Source organism: Motacilla alba, chromosome 11 (assembly GCF_015832195.1).
Source record: "Motacilla alba alba isolate MOTALB_02 chromosome 11, Motacilla_alba_V1.0_pri, whole genome shotgun sequence".
NCBI classification, from domain to species: Eukaryota; Metazoa; Chordata; class Aves; order Passeriformes; family Motacillidae; genus Motacilla; species Motacilla alba.
In genome coordinates, this window is record NC_052026.1 from 6,282,635 (window position 1) to 6,305,141 (window position 22,507).

The 22,507-nt window shown below is 42.9% G+C and overlaps 1 protein-coding gene across 26 annotated transcripts in view; it reads right to left on the reverse strand.

Annotated features, from left to right (window-relative positions):
• ZNF536 (zinc finger protein 536) overlaps positions 1-22,507 on the reverse strand; it is a 345,678-nt gene that overhangs the window by 96,018 nt on the left and 227,153 nt on the right. Inside the window, exon 10 of one of the 26 annotated variants that reach the window (XM_038148373.1) lies at positions 7,526-10,350. The exons of 24 other annotated variants lie outside the window; for them this stretch is intronic. In XM_038148373.1, the coding sequence (XP_038004301.1) occupies positions 10,283-10,350 (68 nt within the window). In that variant the 3' untranslated portion in view covers positions 7,526-10,282. Of the gene's footprint in view, positions 1-7,525; positions 10,351-15,978; positions 18,463-22,507 lie in introns of those variants that run through there. One more of the 26 variants, XM_038148372.1, reaches the window with a different exon arrangement.

A 22,507-nucleotide genomic window follows, 5' to 3' on the forward strand; every position in this document is an offset into this window, starting at 1 on the left:
CAATTTTTGAGGTCAATTCCAGAGGTTGGGTGTTACCCCGGGTCAAAAAACAGAAATTCTGATAGAAAAAAACTTGTGATTCTCTGCAGAGAGGAAAGAGGTGCTTGGGGAAGGCAGGTGCCACTCTGGGGCAGGTGCAGACACTTGTGGGAGCTAAGATAACCTCACTGCCCACACACCCGGGGAGAGCCTGCCCCAAAAACGCCAACTCCAGCTGGAAGAAGGAGCTTTGTTTGGCTCCCTTTGGAGGCACTGTGGCTGCCAGGCCTGCAGCCCCCCCAAAAGGGCATAAATTGTTCAGAATTAGGGACCATTCCCAACTTAGGGTGCCAGTGGGAAGTGAGGATCGAAGCCCTATGAGACCCCCACCTGGCCACTGCCTCCTGCAGCAGGAGGCTCTCTGGTGCTGCTGTTTTAAAGCCTTTTAGCACTTCGTAAAGCAGCCTTTAGCAGGCCACAAAGTTTACTCACTTCCATATGAGCTGTAAACAGCAGGATGGGAAAGTCTGGCCTTTACAGAGGGGGGAGGAAAGGGTTCACGTTCTTCTTCAGAAAGCCCTGGGTGAAAGGGGAGACAGGGTGTCCTCCAGCAGACACAGCCCCACGGTGGGCTGCAACAGGACAGGAGGTGTGAACCTGGCCAGCACCAATCATCCACAACAAACCACGTGAAGCAGATGAGAAACCAGCTAATTTTATCTAAATACAGGGACAGGCTACACTACAATACCTGATACTTTCAATAATACCAATATCCCCAGTTAATAAAATCATGAATGCTAGTTGTTATTAGTAGCAACAAATGAAGGAACCTACACAAACCCTGAGACTAAAACATGGTGCAGAAACCATGATATAAGTAACCAGAGCACCAACAATTACAGACTGCTTAGAAGCGACACCTTTATCCAGTGATTTATATTTTTCGTGAATCAACCCAACCCGCTTCAAGTTTTGTGTTAAATGAGGTTAAGATTACTATTACCAAGAAAAGTCAAAGAATTTCATTCAGTATTGTCTCAGCACACAGCCCAGAATTTGAGAACTGAGAATGTCTGGTGTTGTACAATACTATATTAAAAATATGACTGAACAGTGTAGCAAAATCTCAATGCTAAATGGGATATCAGCGTGTGGTATTCCATATTCTTGACCTATGTAAGAGTTGCCTGTTCTGTAGCTTTTGATATCCACAGAGCTCACACTGGGTTTGTACTCTCTTATATCTTTTTATATGCCCATAAACATTAAAAACATTATAACTAAAATGTGAGAACAGTCTGCACCTGATTTTATCACATGTTATGCTAATACACCATGTTAACGAGCTATCCTAGGAATATTGAAAATGCAATAGCATCTTAATGCAATATTGATAAAAGACTGATATTCCTGCTCTTTCTGTCTCACTTGCAACAGTGCCTGGCAAATTATAGCTGTAGTTTCATGATCATAAACTTAGAGGAAACATGTTCAGTATCTGTCAACAGTTGAAAATGGGATTCACCATGCATTTGTGCCTATCCTCTTCATAAAATGTTTAATGCACTGGGTTTTGTAGCACAGTTTATACTGCATGTGACCAATATAGGGAACTCCTTCTGCGTAATGCAAGATCATGTAATAGCTGTAGTAAACCAAATGTGCAATAATATTCATATACATCTGCTTTACATATAGGGTAGCAGCATGCACGTCCATGCACATGAGATTCAGTCATGTGTGTATATATAAATATATATACATAGCAGTGCAAATTAACTCTTCAAAGACTTGAAATAACTTTCTGTTTTGCTTTTGTTTGTGGAAATGGAGTTACATGAAGCTGGCTAGTGCCTCTCACAAGGAAAGAGGGATGGAGGGGCAACCAGCCTTTCAATACCTTGAATACCTGAGTATTTCCACTACTCTGAGTATAACTCTACCAACATATAATGATTATGATAATATATTTACCAACATACAGCCCATTTCAGCCACCAGTTTATCAAAGTTCTATTTGATTTATAAATAAAACACTATGAGAAATTATTCCATAAGATTAGGAAGCAAATTCAGCCTCTGTGCAATTCAGCAGACTTTAAAGGATTGCTATAGAGAAGAATTTGGTTCTCCAAGTCTAATGTATTCAAGGAGTTTGGAGAAAAACTGTTTTTTTTAACAAGAGTTTTACAGATGTCTGCTAAAACCTTAATAGAAGCTTTGAGCCAGAGACTCCTATAATTCAACCCCTGAACTTTTGAACAACAATTTTATTTAGAAAGTTGATTTATTCATAAGTAAATAGGATACAGTGTGGATGAAGTACAAGGGATCAGGAGGCAGTTATTAGATTTATAAGTACAAAAGCCTCACTGTTGCAGACAGTGGAGGCTCAGCAGTTACTGTACCTTTCAAAACTAATATGTAACCATATCTGTTTTAAAAGAGTGATTCATATTACTCCGAATGCATGAGAAACTCTTTCTCATCCCCACCACAGGAAACTTGAGTCTGATTTTAATGAGCTTCAATTGGAATGTGGCCTTTGAAAAGTAGTGCATTTGAAAAGATGGAACATTAAATTTTGTAATGATGTAAAACATCTTCAATTTTTGACAGGACAATGGTGCTTATTGTGCTTTATGGGCCCAGTGGTGATTCAAAGGTCACTTTGTATATGACTCCACAGACAGGGGCAGCAGTGAATGAAAATTAGGTTACATGTGATCAGCTTTATTATTAATCAGATGAAAATGGATTTTTAACATTTTTCTAATGAGCAACAGAGAAAGAAGAAAATACCATGAATAAAACTACAAGAAGGAACAGCAAGACCAAAATGCACAATGTGCATAACCAAACTAACGTGTATTAAATCTGAAATCCTTAAATACTGTCTCAAGAAATAAAATGCAGCTGCATATTTTTGTGTCATAAATATATAGAAAACTGCTGAAATACCTACTGTAATTTACTATCTCTGTCCTTTGTTTATAACTAACTAATGAACTGATTTCTTCGTACAGTATATTATAGTAGCACCAGATAGCCGTGCTATGGTTAAGGTTGTGTCAGCATTTCCATTATAAATCCTGTTTTTCAGGGGTTTATAACTCAGCTGTGAAAATGCAGCCCAGGCTAAAACTTGGCGCACAAGGTCTCTGCCAGGAAGCACATTTATTTTACAAATTTCCCCAAAATGTCTCTTGGAATATTCTGCTATCATATGAACATGAATTATACAAGTACAGTAAAAGTTTACTAGTTTATATCTCAGCGCTTATTTATCTATAGAAACAGGTTTGATTAAAAAAAAAAACAAACAAAAAAACCAAAAAAAACCCAACAGCTTGTCCCTTTACGAAATGACAGACTAACACACCTTTGTCCTGGAAGGAGCAAAAAATTAATATTTTAAAATCCTTTGAAGCATCGCTCCTTAGCGGAACACTGTTTTTGAGTACCCAGGAATATTTTCATGCTAAATAAAACACAGTGCTACAGAATTGGATTGTTGAACATTTACCATTGGGTCCTCACGCTGCGAGTGAACTTGCATTAAACCTCACATTAATAAAGCGCTTAATCACAAGAAGCCTGTGTGTCTAGCTCTGTGTTTGGCTCAGCCAAATACCATTTGGCTATCAAAGACCTGTTTTGATTAGCAACTAGTGCCAAGAAGCAGGGAGAGGAGTGGCTCACAGAAACGAGAAACGCTTCTTTTCGCAGTTAATCACCCAAAGAGGAGCAGAAAATACCACAGAACAGTGACGGCTGAGAAGCAAATCCAGAATCAGCCCCAGTGACAACAAAATAGCCCAAGCCTCATCCTGCTAGTCACCAGGGCTCACAAGGCTCTGCTGTCGAAAGCTCATGGCCAGGGCTGGAGCCACCTGACCTGGGGCACCCTAATTTCCAACTTGCCAAAGTGGAGCAGCATCACGGACATGCCTCAAAGGAACAGTGGGCAAACAATGCGACAGCCCAGTTACAGCAGCAAAAAGCACCAATCAGCACAAGAAACGGTGTTATATGAGAGGCTGGGAGTATTTTCCATCTTTCAAACAGATTTACTGGGATATAAACGGGTGAGGGGAGGGGGGCAGCAGACAGGGGGGTAAGGAGCACTGCATGCTCCCCCCTGCTTTCTCACACAGCACACACTCCCAGGCTTGGCAGGGGAGAAACAGACCTGTCCTCCTGGCCCATTTGTGCTGCCCATGCCCAGCCTGACCCGGGTTTTTGACACTGGCTTTTTCTGAAAACACCCCATTAGTCCATACAAGGATGGCTGCTGCATCCCAAGCAGAGCTGCCATTCCCTCCCACGCAGCATTAGAACACACAGAAGAGGCTGGTCAACCTTTTTCATGCTGCTGCCTCTGTCCAAAACCTTACATCTTCAGGTAAGCTGCAACCCCAAGCAGAGGAGCAATGGTAGAGGTGCAGCAGAACCCAGGCAGTGCTGGCTGGGTGCCCCAAAAACCACAGCTGCACAAAACCCACAGGCCCAAGGAGCAGCTACCTACCACAGCCACTTCTCTCTGATGAGCACCTGAACTGCAGGAAGAGTTTCTTGCACAGCCTTCCTGCATCCCTGTGCACCCACACAAGATCATCCACAGCCTTGGCCCAAGGCTGCTGAAACAAAACCACTCACGCTCTAGCACAACCATCACGGATGTCCCATCTGCCATGGGAAGTACAGAGACAAAAATCACTCAGGCACGTTCAAAACTGTTTACATTACACAGTGAAAAGGAGAGAAGACTGTGAGAAGAAACGTGCTGCAGCTTACACTGAGTCAGTGTCAGCCCTGCGGAGCGGCGAGCCAGCGGGTCCCTCCCCGGCCCCGCGAGCCCATGCGAGGCAGACAGATGCTCTAGTGCAGCTGCAGAGCCAAGCTGCCCACGCAGAAAGCAAGTTCCCTGCAGAAGCAGGAACATTTGACCGACTGGTGGCTGAAGACACAGCATTTGCCAACAAGAAAGACAAACCAAATGTTATTGACAGCAGAGGGTTGGAGGGGAAACGTCTGAAATTCACCACATCAAGGCTGCATGGCACTGACATTACCCACTGCAAAGCCCAGACTAGAGCTACACAAGGCTCCCGGCCCTCCACCCCAAACATGTTTGGAAAGGAAAAGATTTCAGCAAGGTCTTACTGCAGTTCCAGGGTGCTTCTTGCTCTCCTGAAGGAGGGTGCTGCAGCAGACAGGTGCACCAAGGGAGAGCAGCTGGACCCAGTCCCTGGCTAACAATGCTCAGCTGCTCCACTGGTGCTTCTTTAGCCTCCCACTCTTCACACCAGGCAGCCTTACCCAAACAGAATTTTATGTGGGGCATTTTCCTGATTTCCAGCTTATTTCTGGGGGAACATACAGGAATAATTACTTTTCCATGTATTTTATGTTAGTTTGTGATTCTGCTCCCAAGGAGGGCAGGGAGCTGAAGTCTGTTGGTATATTTTGAAAGGGAAGAAGGGGGAAGCAATCTAAAATACACATTCTGTTAAATAAAGTTGCAAAATGGATCTCTAACTGCTGTGTGGGTCAGTTCCTAATGAGTGTCTGGTCCATTGGCAGTCTGGCTGTTCCATGTCAGTCAGTGATGACTCACTGTCCCAGGCTGCAATATTAATGCATGTTTCTTTAAGAAAATACATAGCATTTGCAGTATAATGTAGAGGATATGCCATAGTGTTTTTGATTATTAAGCTAAATAGCCATGTAAAATGAGTATAGCATATTGGCACTAATTCCTGCTGTACTGAGGCTCCTTTGTCAAACTAGTTAATTAGTTTCCACCAACCCCCCCATCTAAAACTTTGCTTGAATAAATTTGTGGTTAGCACAAGTATGAAGAATTCTGCTTGTCTTGGCAATTTTTTTCTCTCTTCCCCCATTTTCAAAGGAAACTTACTTCCCCCATTTATTGGGATAGCAGCATTCGTCTTGGATAAAGATGACTGGCTGAAGAACATTTTATTTTGTGTAGCAAAACAGCTGCCCATATTTTTTTTCAGCATAAACGTCCATCACGCCATAAGGTGAACCAACAGATTCTGCAGACTGTTATAAACATGTTAATTCTTTAATAAATTAGCTACAAAAGAAGTGTTAATTAACTAGTAAAAATGTTTAGGGATTCTGTGAGAAAAAAAATCATAAAGATTGAAAAATGTATGCTTAGCGATATGTAAAAAAATACAGGTTTTTAACTCGGTTTCTGAGACTTTTACAACAAAGTACAGAGAAAGACAGATGAAATTATGTTCTGACTACATGCACTGAATAAGCCCAAAGGGAACCTCTGTATATAGTTATCAGTGGCACTGAAATCTGCTTAGGAAAGCAACAAGTCTTTTGTTCTGTTGACAACAGTTATTACAATTAATTCATTTTGTGATTGGTATTTGCACTGAGTGACAAGGTGTTATTTTACCTCAGTAAAAGTTAAAATGGTAATACCTACATGCGAAATAACACTGAGTTTGCTATCACTCACTCAAGAAAAGAAAAGACTCTGCTCAGAAATGCCAGCTCAGCCACCACTCCTGCAAACCTGAAGTGTTAGCATCAGGCTTCTCCTGCTCTTATTTACCCAGATTTGCGTTTTTGCTCTTCTAAAAGTTTATTTGGGAGGAAAAAAAGAATGGATAAAAATTGCCTACTTTTTGCTAAGTGACAGAACAAAGCATCAGTGAACAGAGCGAGGGGTCTGCAAAGGCTCAGCTGCAGCTGGGGGTGAGATGCTGGCTGTAGGTGCAGGCTGCCCGGGGTGTCAGTGCTGGGGGACACGAGGTGCCCCAGCGGGGCTGCAGCAGCAGCAGCAGCCGGCACAGCCGGGCTGGCTCCTGGGGCTGCCGGGCGGAGGGCACTCCCCTCCTGCGACAGGGACAAGCGCAGCCGTGGGCAGGGTGCTCTCCGTGCCGTGCCCTGGGTGCCACAAGGAGGGGCGTCCTTCATCCCCGGCCCGGCCGTGCCCTGTGCCGGTGGGATGCTCTCTGAGCCCCGCGGCAACAGCGGGTGATGGAACCCGTGGGTTATATAGTGCATCACAACAAGCGGGCTGCCTGCGGCCCCGACCCTCGCCGGGACACGGGAGGCGTCCCGCCCCAAGGGACAAGAGCAGGCTCTCTGTGGCCGGAGGCACGGCAAGATGCCAGGCAGATGCTGGTGCTGCGGGCACAGAGAGCTCGGGGCGACAGGCACGAGTCACAGGGCTCCCGGTGCCCGGCCCGGTGCCGCAAGGCGGGAGCGCTGCGGGCCGGAGGGGACCGTGCAGAGCACGGCCGGCAAAGCCGAGCCCACGGCTACAGCTACACCTGGCTCTGCCTTCTCTGGAATACCTGAGGCCCATGGCTACAGCCACACCTGGCTCTGCCCCCTCTGGAATACCTGAGCCCCATGGCTACAGTCACTCCTGGCTCTGCCTTCTCTGGAATACCTGAGCCCCATGGCTACAGCCACACCTGGCTCTGCCTTCTCTAGAATACCTGAGCCCCATGGCTACAGCCACACCTGGCTCTGCCTTCTCTGGAATACCTGAGCCCCATGGCTACAGTCACTCCTGGCTCTGCCTTCTCTGGAATACCTGAGCCCCATGGCTACAGCCACACCTGGCTCTGCCTTCTCTGGGTTACCTGAGCCCCATGGCTACAGCCACACCTGGCTCTGCCTTCTCTGGGTTACCCGAGCCCCATGGCTACAGCCACACCTGGCTCTGCCTTCTCTGGGTTACCTGAGCCCCATGGCTACAGCCACACCTGGCTCTGCCCCCTCTGGAATACCTGAGCCCCATGGCTACAGCCACACTTGGCTCTGCCCATCCCTGGGATACCTGTGCACATCTGCATGGGGAGTGGGCCCCACAGCTGCTTGCTAGACCCTCAGTAGCCCATTTTTAGCACGAGAAAGACAAAGCAAGGAGCAAGGAGCATTAGATGATATAAATTTTACTTTTGTAGCAGGACCCAGCAAACCAAGGAAAGTTTGCTGCACTAGCAAATGGCAAATAATCCATTAGCTATGGATATTTCAGCACGTCTCTACTTTTATTATGAGTTAGCCCCTCTAAACCATTGACTTAACAGAGAATCATTATAAATCCCCATTTTGAATTTTTTTATTAGCAGTATTTATCACCTTCTCAAAATCAATCCTATATTTTTAAATTAAAACAAATGACTACTTGTACTGCAATCAATATGAGTACATTTCCCTTTTTTAAAAGGAGAAAAAATGGAATACAAAGAAATGTCCTTCTTTGGCTGCATCAATCCAATTTCAATATAATTCAATATTTAATAAATATAATCCTCCATGTCTGTGCAGGGAAACATCATTAAAAATGCAAAAGGTTTCTTGGTCTCCAATAACTTGTATGAAACAAAGTGTTTCCTTATTCCTTCCATAAATACTGCAGTCATATGCTACTATGTTTTGTTCTTTCTGCTTATTAGAAAGAGTTTGCTCTGATCATGTATAAGAAAAGTGGTTTACATATTTCATGATTAAAAATCCAAAATGCCTACCGACCATCTCCAGAAAAATATCATCTTTATCTCCTTATACTTCTTTGACTTGTCATTTTTGAAAGGGCAAGAAATAAAAACCTTATATAATACCTAATTTGTACATCTGTGGTTTCCCTCTGACTTGCATAGGCACCATATGTTTTTAATTATCATAATAGCCTTAAAGAACCTGTTCAGTGGGAAACACATATGATCCTTTTATTAGTGGTTTGCAATTTAAACAGTTTTAACAGAAAAGGTCTGGCTATAAGGGACTGAGAAGCACAAAGGTCTAAAAACCCTGTTATTGACCTCTGAATGCATGAGTTCAGATCCCACCCACTGAGGTGGGACCTGGCTCTCCTGCCTCTGACAGAGGTAATCAGTTACACGTGAAATGGCTCTTCTGGACCTTAAGAGACATAATCTCCAATCTCAAATGACTTGATGTTTCAGTCAACAACTGGCAGAGTGAAACCAGGGTCTGTGAACACCACCCAGTACCCACTCCGTGGCTGCTCCTGCCCAGCGATTGCTCGCACAGCGATGGTGCTGTGGGAGAAGCCTTGTGAGCTCCAAAAGCCCAGAATTTCAGCAATTCTCATGAGTCATTGCCCTTTCAAATTCCCAGTTTCGTCCTTTATGCAAACGCAAGACTGGTGAGCACGCCAATATCCCAGTCATTCGGAGGTAGGAATTAAATTTAACAAGTTCAATTCACTCCTGATTCTGGACATCTAAACACATAATCAGTCTGATAATGTTGTTAATTATCATTCAAGTGACAACCTTTGACACTGGCATGCTCCCACAACCTCCCTACTCCAACAACTCAAACAGAAAATCGTTGGCATGAAAACCCACAGTCTTATGAACAGAAATTGCAAATAAGCAGGCACTGAACATACAACGGGGAGTGAGCAAAATCCCCCTTTTCAGAGAGAAAGCAGAGGCTCACACAATAGCTCAGTCACTTGACCCAAAATGAAATTCTGCACAACTTCATCCCAAAACAGATAATTTTCACCCCAAACAAAGGTCTGTGGGGAGAAGAGGGTGGAGGAGGGAGCCTAGCTAAAATTACACTGAGGCTGGAAGTCGTTATGGCTCCATCTCAGGAGATGGATGGTGTCCTCATTAGAATGAAGCTTTATTTAGATGGACAGACAGAATCCGTATTAGAACATTAGGCTGAAAAGTTTGAATGTCAGGAAATACAAAATTAGGATTCTGCAAATAAATGCTGACTTGGAGAAAAAAAACTTAGAGCTTCCAGTACAGATCTCACTGGAGATACTTAGGAAAAAATACAATCACTCAGGAATTGCAATCTCCCGTGCCAATCTAACCCTTCAAGGGTATTCTTGGTAAACTCTGTTTCACAAAAGTCAGAGGAGATCCCTTTTCTCTGGCAAAGTGGTTTCCACTCATGATCTGATGCTATCAGCTCCATCCCTGGCTGCACACTGAGCCCAGAGGGAGGGGAGGACTCAGGATCTGCCATCTCCCACCAGCCATTTCAGGAAAAGCCCATCCAAAGGGGAACATGCTAATGTTGGAAACCCATTTCCAGCTACACAGACCCCAAAACTGTGAATCAGCCATTCTTTGCCCTTCCCAGTCTCATTTCCCATTCTCAGGCCCTCTGCTTTCTCCAGGGAAATTCAGGTATTTTGCAGTGATGGAAAGACAAGCTTAATTATTTTGCATACAAAAGAGATGGTCATAGTTTTCCATTTTACCTGCAAGCTAATGGATCTTTGGATACCAGACGTGGATGCTCAAAATCCCCTCTGGAGCCCTTCTGGTGATTTGTCGTCTCTTGGTTGCCTTTGGTGCACACGGATCTCTGCCGAGGTAATATGTGAGCTATTGCACACTAAAAGCAGATTTTTGAGAGAGGAAGCTCAGGCACACACACACACCCCCCCACCCTGCCCAGGCACCCTCCACCCCCTCATCCTGCACCTGGCTCCAACATGCAGGGACCTGAGGAGGATCTTCTCACCTCCCAGGCTTCCGTGGGCCAGGCAGCAAAGGCACGGCAGGGTTTGCTCCTGGGAGCAGAGCTCTGCAAGGCGTGGTCCTTGTCCCTGCCCCGGGGTCCTGGGAAAGGGCTGTGGGTGCTGCTGCCCCCCACGCTTTGCTGGGACAGACCCAGACAGCTGGGGACATGGAAATGCTGACTGAGCAGCCATCTCCATGGACCTCACTTGAGCTCCCTATTCCTGTTGTATGCAGCAGCTCATGGCAGAGGGTCACCCACCTGCACATCGTGGGCCTGCTCCCTTTGCCAGACTCTAGGCCTCCACACTGAACTTTCTACTTGGGCCAGAAGGGGATGCTTATGGAAATAGATTTTCTGCTGGAAAATGCAAAAGAAAAATAAAATCTTGCATTTGATCATCTAAATAAATATAGACTTCTTTCTTCGGGAGTTTGGGGCTTTTGTTTCCAACATGAATCCAGCAAAAATTTAGCTTTCCTTTCCCACAGCCTCACCCGTAGATCATCAGGGTGAAGTTTTCTGGTGAACAGAGGTGCTCAGTGCAGCAGCACAGGGAGGATGGCAGGGAACACCATGGTTGCAGTCACTCAGCCAGAGGATGATCACTGACCAGGCCAGCCTGACTTCCACACAGTCAGGTTTGCGTACCTCTCACACCACCTTCTAAGCAAGTGCCTCTGCCAGCCCCCAGCAAAGGAGGGAGCGGGCACATCTCCCACCAGCATGTATTTCCTCGCCTTTAGAAACACACACAGGATCCATCCCTCCCTCCATCCAGCTGTTGAATTGATGTCTGCCACCACCAAGTACAGTCAGCCCAGGGACCCCTCATGCTGCAAGTCTGAAGCAAAGTGCTTCTACTTTGTCCTCTTCTTCTCCCACACACAGTTCTACCTTAAGAGAAATCCCAGCTCTGGGCCTGAGAAAACTCTTTCTTTTTTCTCTTTAAGGATCCTCCTTTCACAGTAAGGATCCTCCAAATTTCCAAAAAGTGGATAACAACAATACCACTGTGATCCCATCTGCACACAGCAATGGCACTGTAATGCATAGAGCATAAACCACCAAATTCCCACAGACAGCATCTGTCTTACTACAAACAATGGACCATTATCTTGTAAATAATTCTGATTAAGCTGCAGCATTTTCCCCAAACAAACAGTAGGGGAGCAGAGGGTGAGGATTTTTCTAGTGGGAGTGTCGGTTTTCTCCTTCCCCAGCACTGACACTCAGTTTTTTATTCAACTGATTGGCCCCCTCCTCTCCCTGCTCTGTCCCCCATGGCTTGGTTTTCATCTTCTGACCTTATCCTGCTGTCAATCACTTTGGCAACTAAAGAAGGAGCCGTCATGTTAATGGGATTCCCACCTCTATCCTTTGGGAAAGCTTTTCTGGTTTGTTTTCTTCTTTTTCACCCCAATGTACAGTTATATAATGATTAGTGAATACACTCACATGCCCTCCCGTTATTAAACAATTCTCCTGTCGGGGGATGGAAAACCCAGCGGCACCGCTGGGTGCTCCTTGGTGCTGGCCAGGGTTTGGGGACGTCTGGTTGTGAGGGTGATGTGTCTCATTGTTTTTGGCGTCTGGATGAACATGGCACGGCAGCAAACTTTGCTGGGTAAAAGCTGTCCCCCTCTGCTAACTCCCAGCAGGCAGAGCAGAGCCCTCAGCTGCCAGCAGTGGGGAGTGGGGCGGGCATCTCCAGCCCCCAGGAGCAGCACACTGCTCTGCTCTGCACTCCAGCTGGCAGGCTGAGCCAGCAACAGGTTAACCAGCATAATCTGGAAGGATTTAAAAGAGAACCAAGCACACAGGCTGGAACAGGGTTAGGTGTGCAAAGCGAAAATTGAAATGAGACACAATCAGGGTTAAGGTGGCCTTTCTCTAAGGTTCTCAAATTGATCTATGTGGCAGCTGTGAACTGAGGAGAGCCCCAAAGAAATCCTGAATTTTATCTTTAACCTATTCATCTCAATGCACAAACCTTTTCTTATATGTCTCTCTGGATAAATGTCCCATTTCTATATGTCTGAAGTGTTGGTTTTTCTTCCCTGCATCCTCTTAATTTGCCTTGTTATTCATGTGAGAATTTTGGGGTCAAACACAGTTCCTGGCTTGAATTAAAAAAAAAATATTAAAAATAAAGGAACAAGGACTAACACAGGATGGGGACATTGAATAACAGACAAGAAAAATTTTAACTTCCAAGTCGCGAACTGAAATCACCGACATTCAATAAAAAACCACACAAGAGCCAATTCAGTCGCCAGACTGGGATCTTCTGAGCACCATGGGGACCAGTCACACTGGCCTGAACAGGAGGGACAAACTGTGGCACACATGAGGCAGGACCTCAGTCCTGACAGGGAGCTGCTCACTCAGGGGAGCGGCAGCAGTGAGGAGGGAGCAGCCCTGCAGACACTGCTGAGCCATTGCCTGCTGTGGCTGGTGGCACACAGGGCTGGCGTGATGTGGCCACGGCCAAAACCTGCCAGCTCGGCCCAGCTGGCACCCCAAAGAGGCCTGAGGTAAAAATGAATGGATTTGGTGAAAAGGTATTATGGTGAAAGCATGCCACAGCTGCTGCAGAGAGGCCTGAGCACCATTGCTGGGTGCAGGCAGGGGTAAGAGAGGCTCTGGGGATGGGTTTTCGGGCTGCTCAGGAAGTCAGGCTCACCAACGCTGCTGGGGCCATGACCACAGCCATGTACACACCCAACCCCCATTGGCAACGTGTGTTTATTTTCAGCAGGAAATTTTTATAGCTCGCTGTAGTTATGTCAGAGAAGGAAGCTTTTGTACACTGAGGACTTATATGATGTTCTTCATCTTCAAAGTGCTTTACAAACATTAATTAATTCATTTATCCTCACAGCACTCCTACCAGGGAGATAAGTACTATTATTTTCCATTTCGTAATGTAGAATCCAAAGCAGAAAACTTATTTCTTTCCGTGGTCAGTGAGTGAATCACAGGTAGACCTGCAGGAGAAGTGAGGATTGCCAGCTTCTGAATTGGATCGCCCCCTCCCCAAATTGTTTTTAAAAGACTCGTGTTCTGACAGAGTCATGCCACATATCGGGATATGCCTTGGGTTTTTCCTTCAGTAAGAGATAATTAAGGAACAATTCCCTCTCTGATCCCCAGCATGGCATGCTATTTTCTACCCCACTGTTGCTCTGCAGCCGAACAATGGCTGTTCTATGCGGGGAACGGCGCTACAGACGCCCCGGATCAGAGGAGATCGGCTTAAAGGAACTGGCTGGCCTTCGTCTCGCCCGCGGACAATGGGGCGGGCAAGGCAGCCTGGCTGCGAATGCCTGACGTGGGGGTGGCTTCAGGGACACCTGTTTGTAAATGGCACTGCTCTGGCCAGGAGCCTCTCTTAGCTGAAATCACTCACACCCAGTACACCTATCTAGAAATTTCATGTAGTGGGAAAATTGCTGTGGTTTCCAGTATTTGGTCTCGATCCCAGTATTTGCTCTCAGTCCTAAGTGTAATGCTTTGACACTCGCGTGGGAGGGGTGCAGAGAGCTCCTGGTTCACCTCTGTGGTGCTGCTGTAAATAAACCTCTTTCCTGTCTGCTCCTCTCCAGCAAATGAGCGGCTGCTCCAAATGGCAATAACAGTTACTGCGAGCTTGAGAGGCTCGAATTCAAGACAGCTGAAAAGCAAAAACTGTGACCGGGTCTTCTAAGGAAGTGTCCAGATCCAAGAACTTGAGGCAAAATCAGGGATGACAAACTGGGAAAAAATTCCCCGAAATTTTATAATTTTTGAGAAAGACAAGTTTCACCTGTTACAATCCTTGTTAGTGGAGACCTTGGCCACCCTGGGTTTTTTCCCATTTTATGTTTTTACAACAATCAGACTGCATAAACCTGCAAACTTTCAATTTTCAAGCTCAAAAAAATACACTCATTAACAAAGTATGCCATGGCATACTGCAGAAGATATGACCACGTCCTGCTGGGGAAAGGCCCGTACCTAGATGTTGCTTCAGAACAATCAGAAGAATTGTTTAGTGATAAATGTTTTTTGCATATGACTCATCAACCCTTGAAAACAGGATTCCTTATATAATACAAGTGCTGACACAGCCTTCACTTGAGTGGTGGGACTGCAGCTGTATAATTACAACTTTAGATTTGATGTTATGGACCTTAGGTTATGCCATTCAGACAAATGCTCCATTGTAATACAGAGATATTTTTTCCTTAGTCATATTGCCCACAGGACAATAAGGACTATATTCACAGCTCACTGCGTAGAAGTTTAGGCATGGAACAGGCAACGGTACTACACAAAATGAGATTATACCCAATGGGGGTTAAATGGATTCATAATTGCCACTTTTTCTTGTCTTTTTTTTTTTTTTCTGTGCTCCTAGTTGATACTTTTTTGGAAGTGCTCTCTAAATAAAAGGAAGAACAATGTCACACTGAGTCTGGATAAATGTTACAGTTGTCTCACAAATGCTGCATTATTTCTAGCCCTTCCAAAATAATATAATTGTCCTACTGCTGAACCACAGATTTTTCTCAGTATGACACAGAACACTAAAATGTCAGGTCCTGACTCATGGTGTTTTGGTGGAATAAATAAAAAGTACCAATATGCTATTCAGAAGGGAGAGCATTAATGAAGATGTGACACCAGGGGCCCCAGCCATGTTTTCCCTTAGCTCCCGCTGCATGCTCAGCGGTGCTCCCGATGGTGGGCCACCTGTCAGGGACCCCATCCTGGAAACACTTACCATGGACCTGGGTGGTGCTACTGGCACTGGCAAGGCTGGCTGGTTGTTCTCCTAGGCTTGCTTTACCTCAGGAGAATCCTACATGGGCCTGGGGAGGGAGGCTATTCTCAGGATGCTCACCGCACATTCTTCCCACGGGAAACCAAACGAGCGTTCAGGGTTATTTGCAGGATTGGAGCTGTGACTTCAGTAAGGCTGGGCAGGATTACCCAAGGGAGATCACTCTTTCATTATGAAAAGGCCTTGCACACCCATCACGCACTCAGTCTGCGTTTCCAGCTGTTGCACTATAACCCCACATTTGGCTAACCCTGGCCGAGCACCCCAGCACTGATATTTACACACTGAATCCACCCACACTGCTCATTTTCAACCCAGTGCCATCCACAAAAACTTCTACTGGATTTTAATAGTGACAGAGGAGAAACAGGTCCCACATTCCCAAGGTATTTTCTGTGACAGAGGAAACAAGTTTACTGCCCCCCCTTATATACCTGCCTAACCACACATGGCACCGTTCTAATGCCTGAAAAGATGGGATTTTTCATAAATATCATTTACAAGGCCAACAAGCAGCTTTGTAGAGGTTTCTTCTCAAAGCATCAAACTCTGGATTGCATGAGTGGTCTTTGGTCTACCAAAAGGTACAACAGTTTCTCAGAGAGTTTTCTTGAATTAATCAACAAAATGACTCAAAACTGCACTAATGGTTAACAGCTTTTTTTTTTATTAGCAACACTGAGATAAGTTATTGAAGCATTTTAGTATTGTTTTACATTCCATTCAGAAGTGACCTAACTTGTAACTCCATATACATTTAAAGATATAGTTTGACACTTATTCAGAAAGCAACAATTATTAAAACTTACATACCTTCATTACCAGGAAACCTTAATATATTTTCTAATTACTTCCAACAATACTCTATTCCAAAGCACATGATAACCCACTAGAAGTTTACACATTTCACTTCAATCACAGGTTTTAAATTGTGGATGTCAGAGTGCTGTTCATTGAATTTTACTGTCTTTCTTGGTTAATATTGGAAAACCTGGCACAATATATTAAGCTAGAAATATTGCTTAAAGAATATGAAAAAAGATAACTACAGTATTTTTTCCTGCTAAAGCATTACAAAATACAGGACCATTAAAAACTCAAATAGAAATGACAATAAATAACCTTAAAAATGTTAAGAGAATTTTCACTCATACTAAAGTCCATTCCCTAAGCTTGCCAAACACATAAATAACAGAACATATTCAGGACCTCTATTTTTGTACTATTATGATGGTTTGTTATATATTGTGGATGTATTGTGTATACATATATTGATGCTTACACTTAAGGTACATATTTTTTTCTTTGCTGATACAATTAATAAGCCTCAGGTAATTATTTATCCCTGGCACTACAGGCATCTAGATGGGTGGGAGCAAAACTCAGAAATTCCAGATATGCAATACTGTGCATAACAAGATCACCTCTGCATAAAGATATCCTAGGTTCCTTAGATTACAAAGATGAATTTGGTTATTTATTCCTGAAAGCCTGTAACATAAAATTATAATTGCTGTCCAATTAATTGTTTAAAATTGGCCTCATAATAGGTATTAATCGTACACTTAGTTTTGACTCACAAGAATGTCTAAATTGCTCATGTTTATGAGTAGTTATAGGAAATACTATACCTCAGACACAAGAATGTATATTCCTGAACCAAAACACAAACCAGAGCATTGTCTCACTTTGGAAAGACCTGGAAACATCTCTATGCCTCTGCCTAATCCTAAATTATAATTTAAATTTGACCTGGATATGACAAAAACAATAAGAATATATTGTTTGGGAGATGAAACTCAGAGCAAAAATCATACAGCTCTAAGCTTACATCATTATTTTGTCTCTGCAAAGAAAAGAAAAGCCTTTCTGTGCTAGGGATTTGCCTTGGTGCGGCTGGCCACTGATGTCTGAAATCAAGGCACATACCAAGGCCTCCTTTTGCAAACACAATCCCCCTTTCAGATGTGGTGCTAGGAGGGACTGAATGCCTCCAGTCTCTCTGGGAATAGGAGGTACTCAGCACTTAGCTGTATCAGATATTTTAGGGGTTAATTTCCAGAAACATAAATGGAATGGGAATGTCACACCACAGTATGAAGAATGGTAAGAACTAAAAGTTTTCAACAGTAAACAAAATGGTGACACTGAACTTGTCACCTGACCAATTTCTGATACAACAAAATACAATCAAATTAAATTACATGAAAATAGAAATGAAATTTAAAGTCAAATAAACATAGGACCTGATTCTGCAATCCTTAGTCATGTAAGTAGTGCTACTCATCAGGAATGAGGGATGCAAGACTGGGCCCTTAGCTTCTGCTTAGGAAGTCAATGTTGATTCAGACAGTATCTCTTCTAGCCAAAAATATGCAGCAAAAGGAAAGTAACATAAACAAGGCTAAATGTCAACAGTGTTTGCAGACTTACAGACACCATCCATTTGTTTGTACTGAAATGACTAGCGAACCATTTGGCAAATACAATGCTATTCACAGACCAGCCCTTTTATCCAGCAACACAAACTTCACTGGATCACTGGCATTCCCAGTTAATTAAAAAAAGGAAGGAAGCCATATGAGTTTGGTTTGATATTGCCATGCAAATGGCACTGTGACATCCAGAAGTGTGTCTGAAACCCAGGCAGGGGCCGAGGTGCTGATGGTGCTGATCTCCTGTTCAGAGGAACAGTTTGTACTCTAAAAGCTGGCCTTGGACCTTCTAACTGAAACTAAGAAACCTCTTCAAAAGCACGATAATGGGGTAAAGAAAAGCCTGCTGTAAAACTTCCATATCATTTCATTCTGCCTTGAAGGAAAAGAATATTCTGGTTACTCCTCCAACTGCAGATCAGGACAAAGCGTTCCTTAAGTGCGTTTCATGATATTGTAAATGGGCAGTGCTACAATTTGCAGCAGTAGGATGACCTTCCATTGCCTCGGAGCTGTCCTAGAGCTTGGATATATCAGGCCTTTTGCTTCTTAATATGGAGTTTGTAATGTAAAAGTTTTGCAATAAGAATTCAGGTGAAGCCACCACAAATAATTAAAAAATCTTTCTTTGTGTTTCACGTGTTGGTGGTAGTTCTGATGGGGTTAGCATTATGATCTTTTTGGTTTTGACACCTGTGGCAATAAGCAATTTACAATAACTAAATTCACTAGTTAAACATTGGGGTAGAGCACTATAATTATGTGACAATAAAGCTGTAATAATCTGCCACAATTGATCTTCCCCTTGCCCAGCCCTCTTGTCTGCGCTGCAGTTCCACATTTGGAAGGTATTTCAGAAAGTTACAATGCTGAACATTTTAATAATTCTGTGCAATGCTGAAAGCTTTGTGCTGCAAAGGAAACTGAAAGTGCTCAGCCCTTTGCAGGACCAGAGCTCCAAAGCTGCTCCCATGTATCAGAAGGGCCCTGCCCTGTTTTCATACAGTGAAAGAACTGATAATGGGGTGGAGTCTGTGCAGGAGAAAACAGCACTAATTGCAGAGGAAAGGAAGCATGAATGGAAGCAAATTAGATTTAGAGATAACATGGAACTAATACTTTTGGACATCATTAAGTGTGGATTCAATGGCACTAACCCATTAAGCAGCCAGCTAACACCCATGACTATATCTGGCCAGTAGCTCTCTAGCTCATCAATGCTCCTTTGAAAGCCTAAGTACTTCCCAAGTAGCAAATTCAAGTAGGGAAATTTTACCATCTTGGTCACAAAGCAGAGAAATTTAAAGGGGAGGAGAGAGAGAAGGGATAGGGTCTTGTCATAAAGGGCCTTGTGCACAAATTACAAGTAAATTAAGGTATTGGAGCAGAAGGTAGAACATTATTGTGAAGCAACTACATGTGTGGGAAGACAAGCAGAAAAAGAGAAGAGCATAAATGGAAAGGAAAACAGATCTTTCAAAACTTACATACAAAATAGATCTAGAACTTCCAAGCTTAACTTGTCAAATCAGCAAGGGCTGTGGAAGCAGAGTACACAGATGCTCAAGACAGCTACCAAGCCATGGAGCCATCACCTTGGGTCTCACCTCCCCACTGGGCTACTTGGTGCCAGTAAGCAAGGAAAGACCTGTCATCTTCTTAGGAACTGAGTGCCAGCAACATTAACATGATCCACTCCTAGGTAGAATCACCTAGAGAATCACCTGAGACTCCAAAACCAAGAACAGTTCAGGACTAACTCTAAAATTATCTATGCTCTTTCTTTCTTTCTGTTCATTCTGCTGTATAAGGAGAAATATTACAAAAATTTGTGATTTTTTTTCTCAGTAGCATTTTGACATGAAAATTTCTTTATTATGCAGTAATTATGGTTCTTTCCTAATTGTGTCTTTCATCCCTGCAGCCTGAAGCATAATAGGAGCATAAATGAATTATGTGTACATCATCAGTCTCTCTCATTCTCCATGACAGGGAAACTGAGGACTGCTTCCACATGTGCAGTGACTTTCTGAAACAACAATGTGAATTGGTAGCACTCTCCTCTAGAAACAAAACTATTTTTGTGCCAAGACTTTTGCTTAAAAACTGACCTACTATCTTAGGGTAAAATCTGCCATCTAAAAATGATCCACATGGATTGCTGAATACCCCAGCTTGTTTTTAGGCAGCCAAAAATTCAACTCAATTAGCGTGGCCAGCCAAAGAAGCAATCTCAGCTTACTGAAGCTGAAATATATTATTTCAATTTTATTTCCTCTGTATTCTGACTATGGGAAGAGCACTATGCCTTGCTCTCTGAGTGTGCAAGGACTGTTATCAAATGCATCAATGTTTTCTCTTGAGATGTCAACGACACACACATCACTGGCTGTAAAAAGAAACACTAATGCATGGAGTCTCCCCAAACACAAAAGGAACATGAGAATCATGCCCTGAAATCAGATGCTGGAGGTGAGTCTCAAGTTTTCTGATCTCCCAGGCAATGGGAGAGACAAAGAGAATCACGACTTTGGCCATGGGCTTCGTGCAGGAGGAAAGGAAGGAAGGCTAATAAATGAACAGGGTGCTCCTGATTGCTAATCTGCAAGTGCAGAAACATCAGGTGGGATTCCCCACACTAACATGCACAGATGGAGTGTGATTTCACAGTAAAAAATGTCACTTGGAAAATGAAAACTCCCCCAAAACCACTGCTTTCAAGTGGGTGGTGTCCAAGCCAATCAAACAAACAAAAAAAAAAAAGAGCTACTGACATGGGGCTTGTTCATACTCATCCACTTTCCTCTGAGTTGTTGAGAAAAATGAAATAATGTATTTAAATAATCAACCTTTATACTTATGTTCTGCAAACACCAATAGAATGACAGAAAAGAATTTTAAAAACCTATTTTTGGAGGGGGGAGACAGAAGGACTCCCACTGCATTTTTGATTTTAAAAAGGCTTAAAAAGTAGAACAGAGAAGCTTCTGTTGTTTCTTTTTTTTCCTTCATACTTCAAGTCAAATCCATTATCACTGGGCAGAGCTTGTGAAAGGGATATGGTCTTTAAAATCATACAAACTCAAGCTATCATAAAATGTTTGTTGAATTGATTGGAAGATGAAACAAAAAACTAATGGAAGTAACATGACCTCATTTCAATAATAATATTAGAGTGGGTTTTTTCTGTTGTTGTTTTAAAAATCTTATGCCTGTGAAAAAGCATGAAGATATTTTGCACAAAGCAGCTAATCTTAATTTTCTATTTTTTTAACTTCTTTGTTTAGACAGTAATTTCTCTGCTGCATTTTATTTTCTTTTTTGTTAATTGATTTTACTCCACAAATGGAAAAAAATCCAAGTAGGATTTTACCTGCTGTAAAATAAGTCAACTATTAACTCTTCTCAGTAATGTAAATGCTGATTTTGAAGAATCTGGAAATATTTCCAAATACCTAAATTGCTTCTTAGTGCACTGAGACACAGAAGTTTACAAGTAAGGCCACATGGATGGGCACTTGGGCAGATATTGGTTAAATGACAGAAATGGGCAGATAACCACAATATCGTGAAGTCACAATGCTCTAAGGATACAAGAGAGATAAAATTTGTGTGTAGGTATGGGACTTTTTTTATCAGATCAACTAATACACATGGAAAAGCAGGGAGGGGCCTGGAAAGGGCTTTGAGCATCTACACTGCCAGTAAAATCAGACAAAGCTCCCCCTAACCTTAGGTTAACCAGGGGAGCCACTCTTAAGTGCTTGCAGATTGAGGGTTTCATTTTAAATTGTCAGGCTTTAAAACTGTTGATAACATTTTTTTTTTTAACTTGAATACATTTTATTATGCGTGCTCAGCTCTGACAATAAGTTTTCTGATTAATTTGAAGGTTAAGTGAAATGAATATTACTGAAGTTTTTGTGTCCTTTGCAGACTCTGCTTTTTAAAGTGATACTGTTTTCAAAGGATTTACACTCTAAAATCTTTTTCAAACAAACACTATGCTGACAAAATAGGAGCTAAATAATAAAACCAAAATCCTCAATCTCATTTGTTCCAAATAGATTTAATTCTTGTAAATATGAAGTGTGTGATATGAGGAAGTAAAACTGCAGTTTTGTAAATCAGAGACTAGAAAGGGTAAAAGGTGGTTTTATTTGTTTGGAGTGTTGTTATTTTAATTACCCAGAGGCATATTCTTAATCAGGAAAATCACACAACTGCTAGTTAGAATAGTGAAAATGGTAAAGAGAAAGTAGTGCATGTGTGCCATTGAATCAAACCAGAAAATTTTAATTAAAAAAATAAAAAGGGGGGGAGGGAAAGAAAATAAAAGAAAGAAAAATAAAATCTATTCAACACAGGTAGACACATTCCATGCACTTGGCCTTTGATTTCATTAATGTTGTGGTAACTGAACACACCCCAATCCAAAGAAAGAAAGGGGGGGAAAAAAAAGAGAGAAAGCAAGGTTTGCTTGGCAAAGCATCCAGTGTTTTTCATGGGTTCGTATATCAAAATACTGAAAAGTTTGCAAGTTACCATGTATATTTTTTTAAACTTTTTCCTCCTTTGAGTAAGCTAAAGCAGTAAGTATCCCCTTCCGATGCCACTAGCACAGATAGTCTACATTGCTGCTACTCTAGATTAAAAAGCAGGTTCTTTCTAAAATCCTGTGTAAGTATGCATGCAGCACTGCTGATTTCAATGGAGTAGACCACATATAGGACAAGAA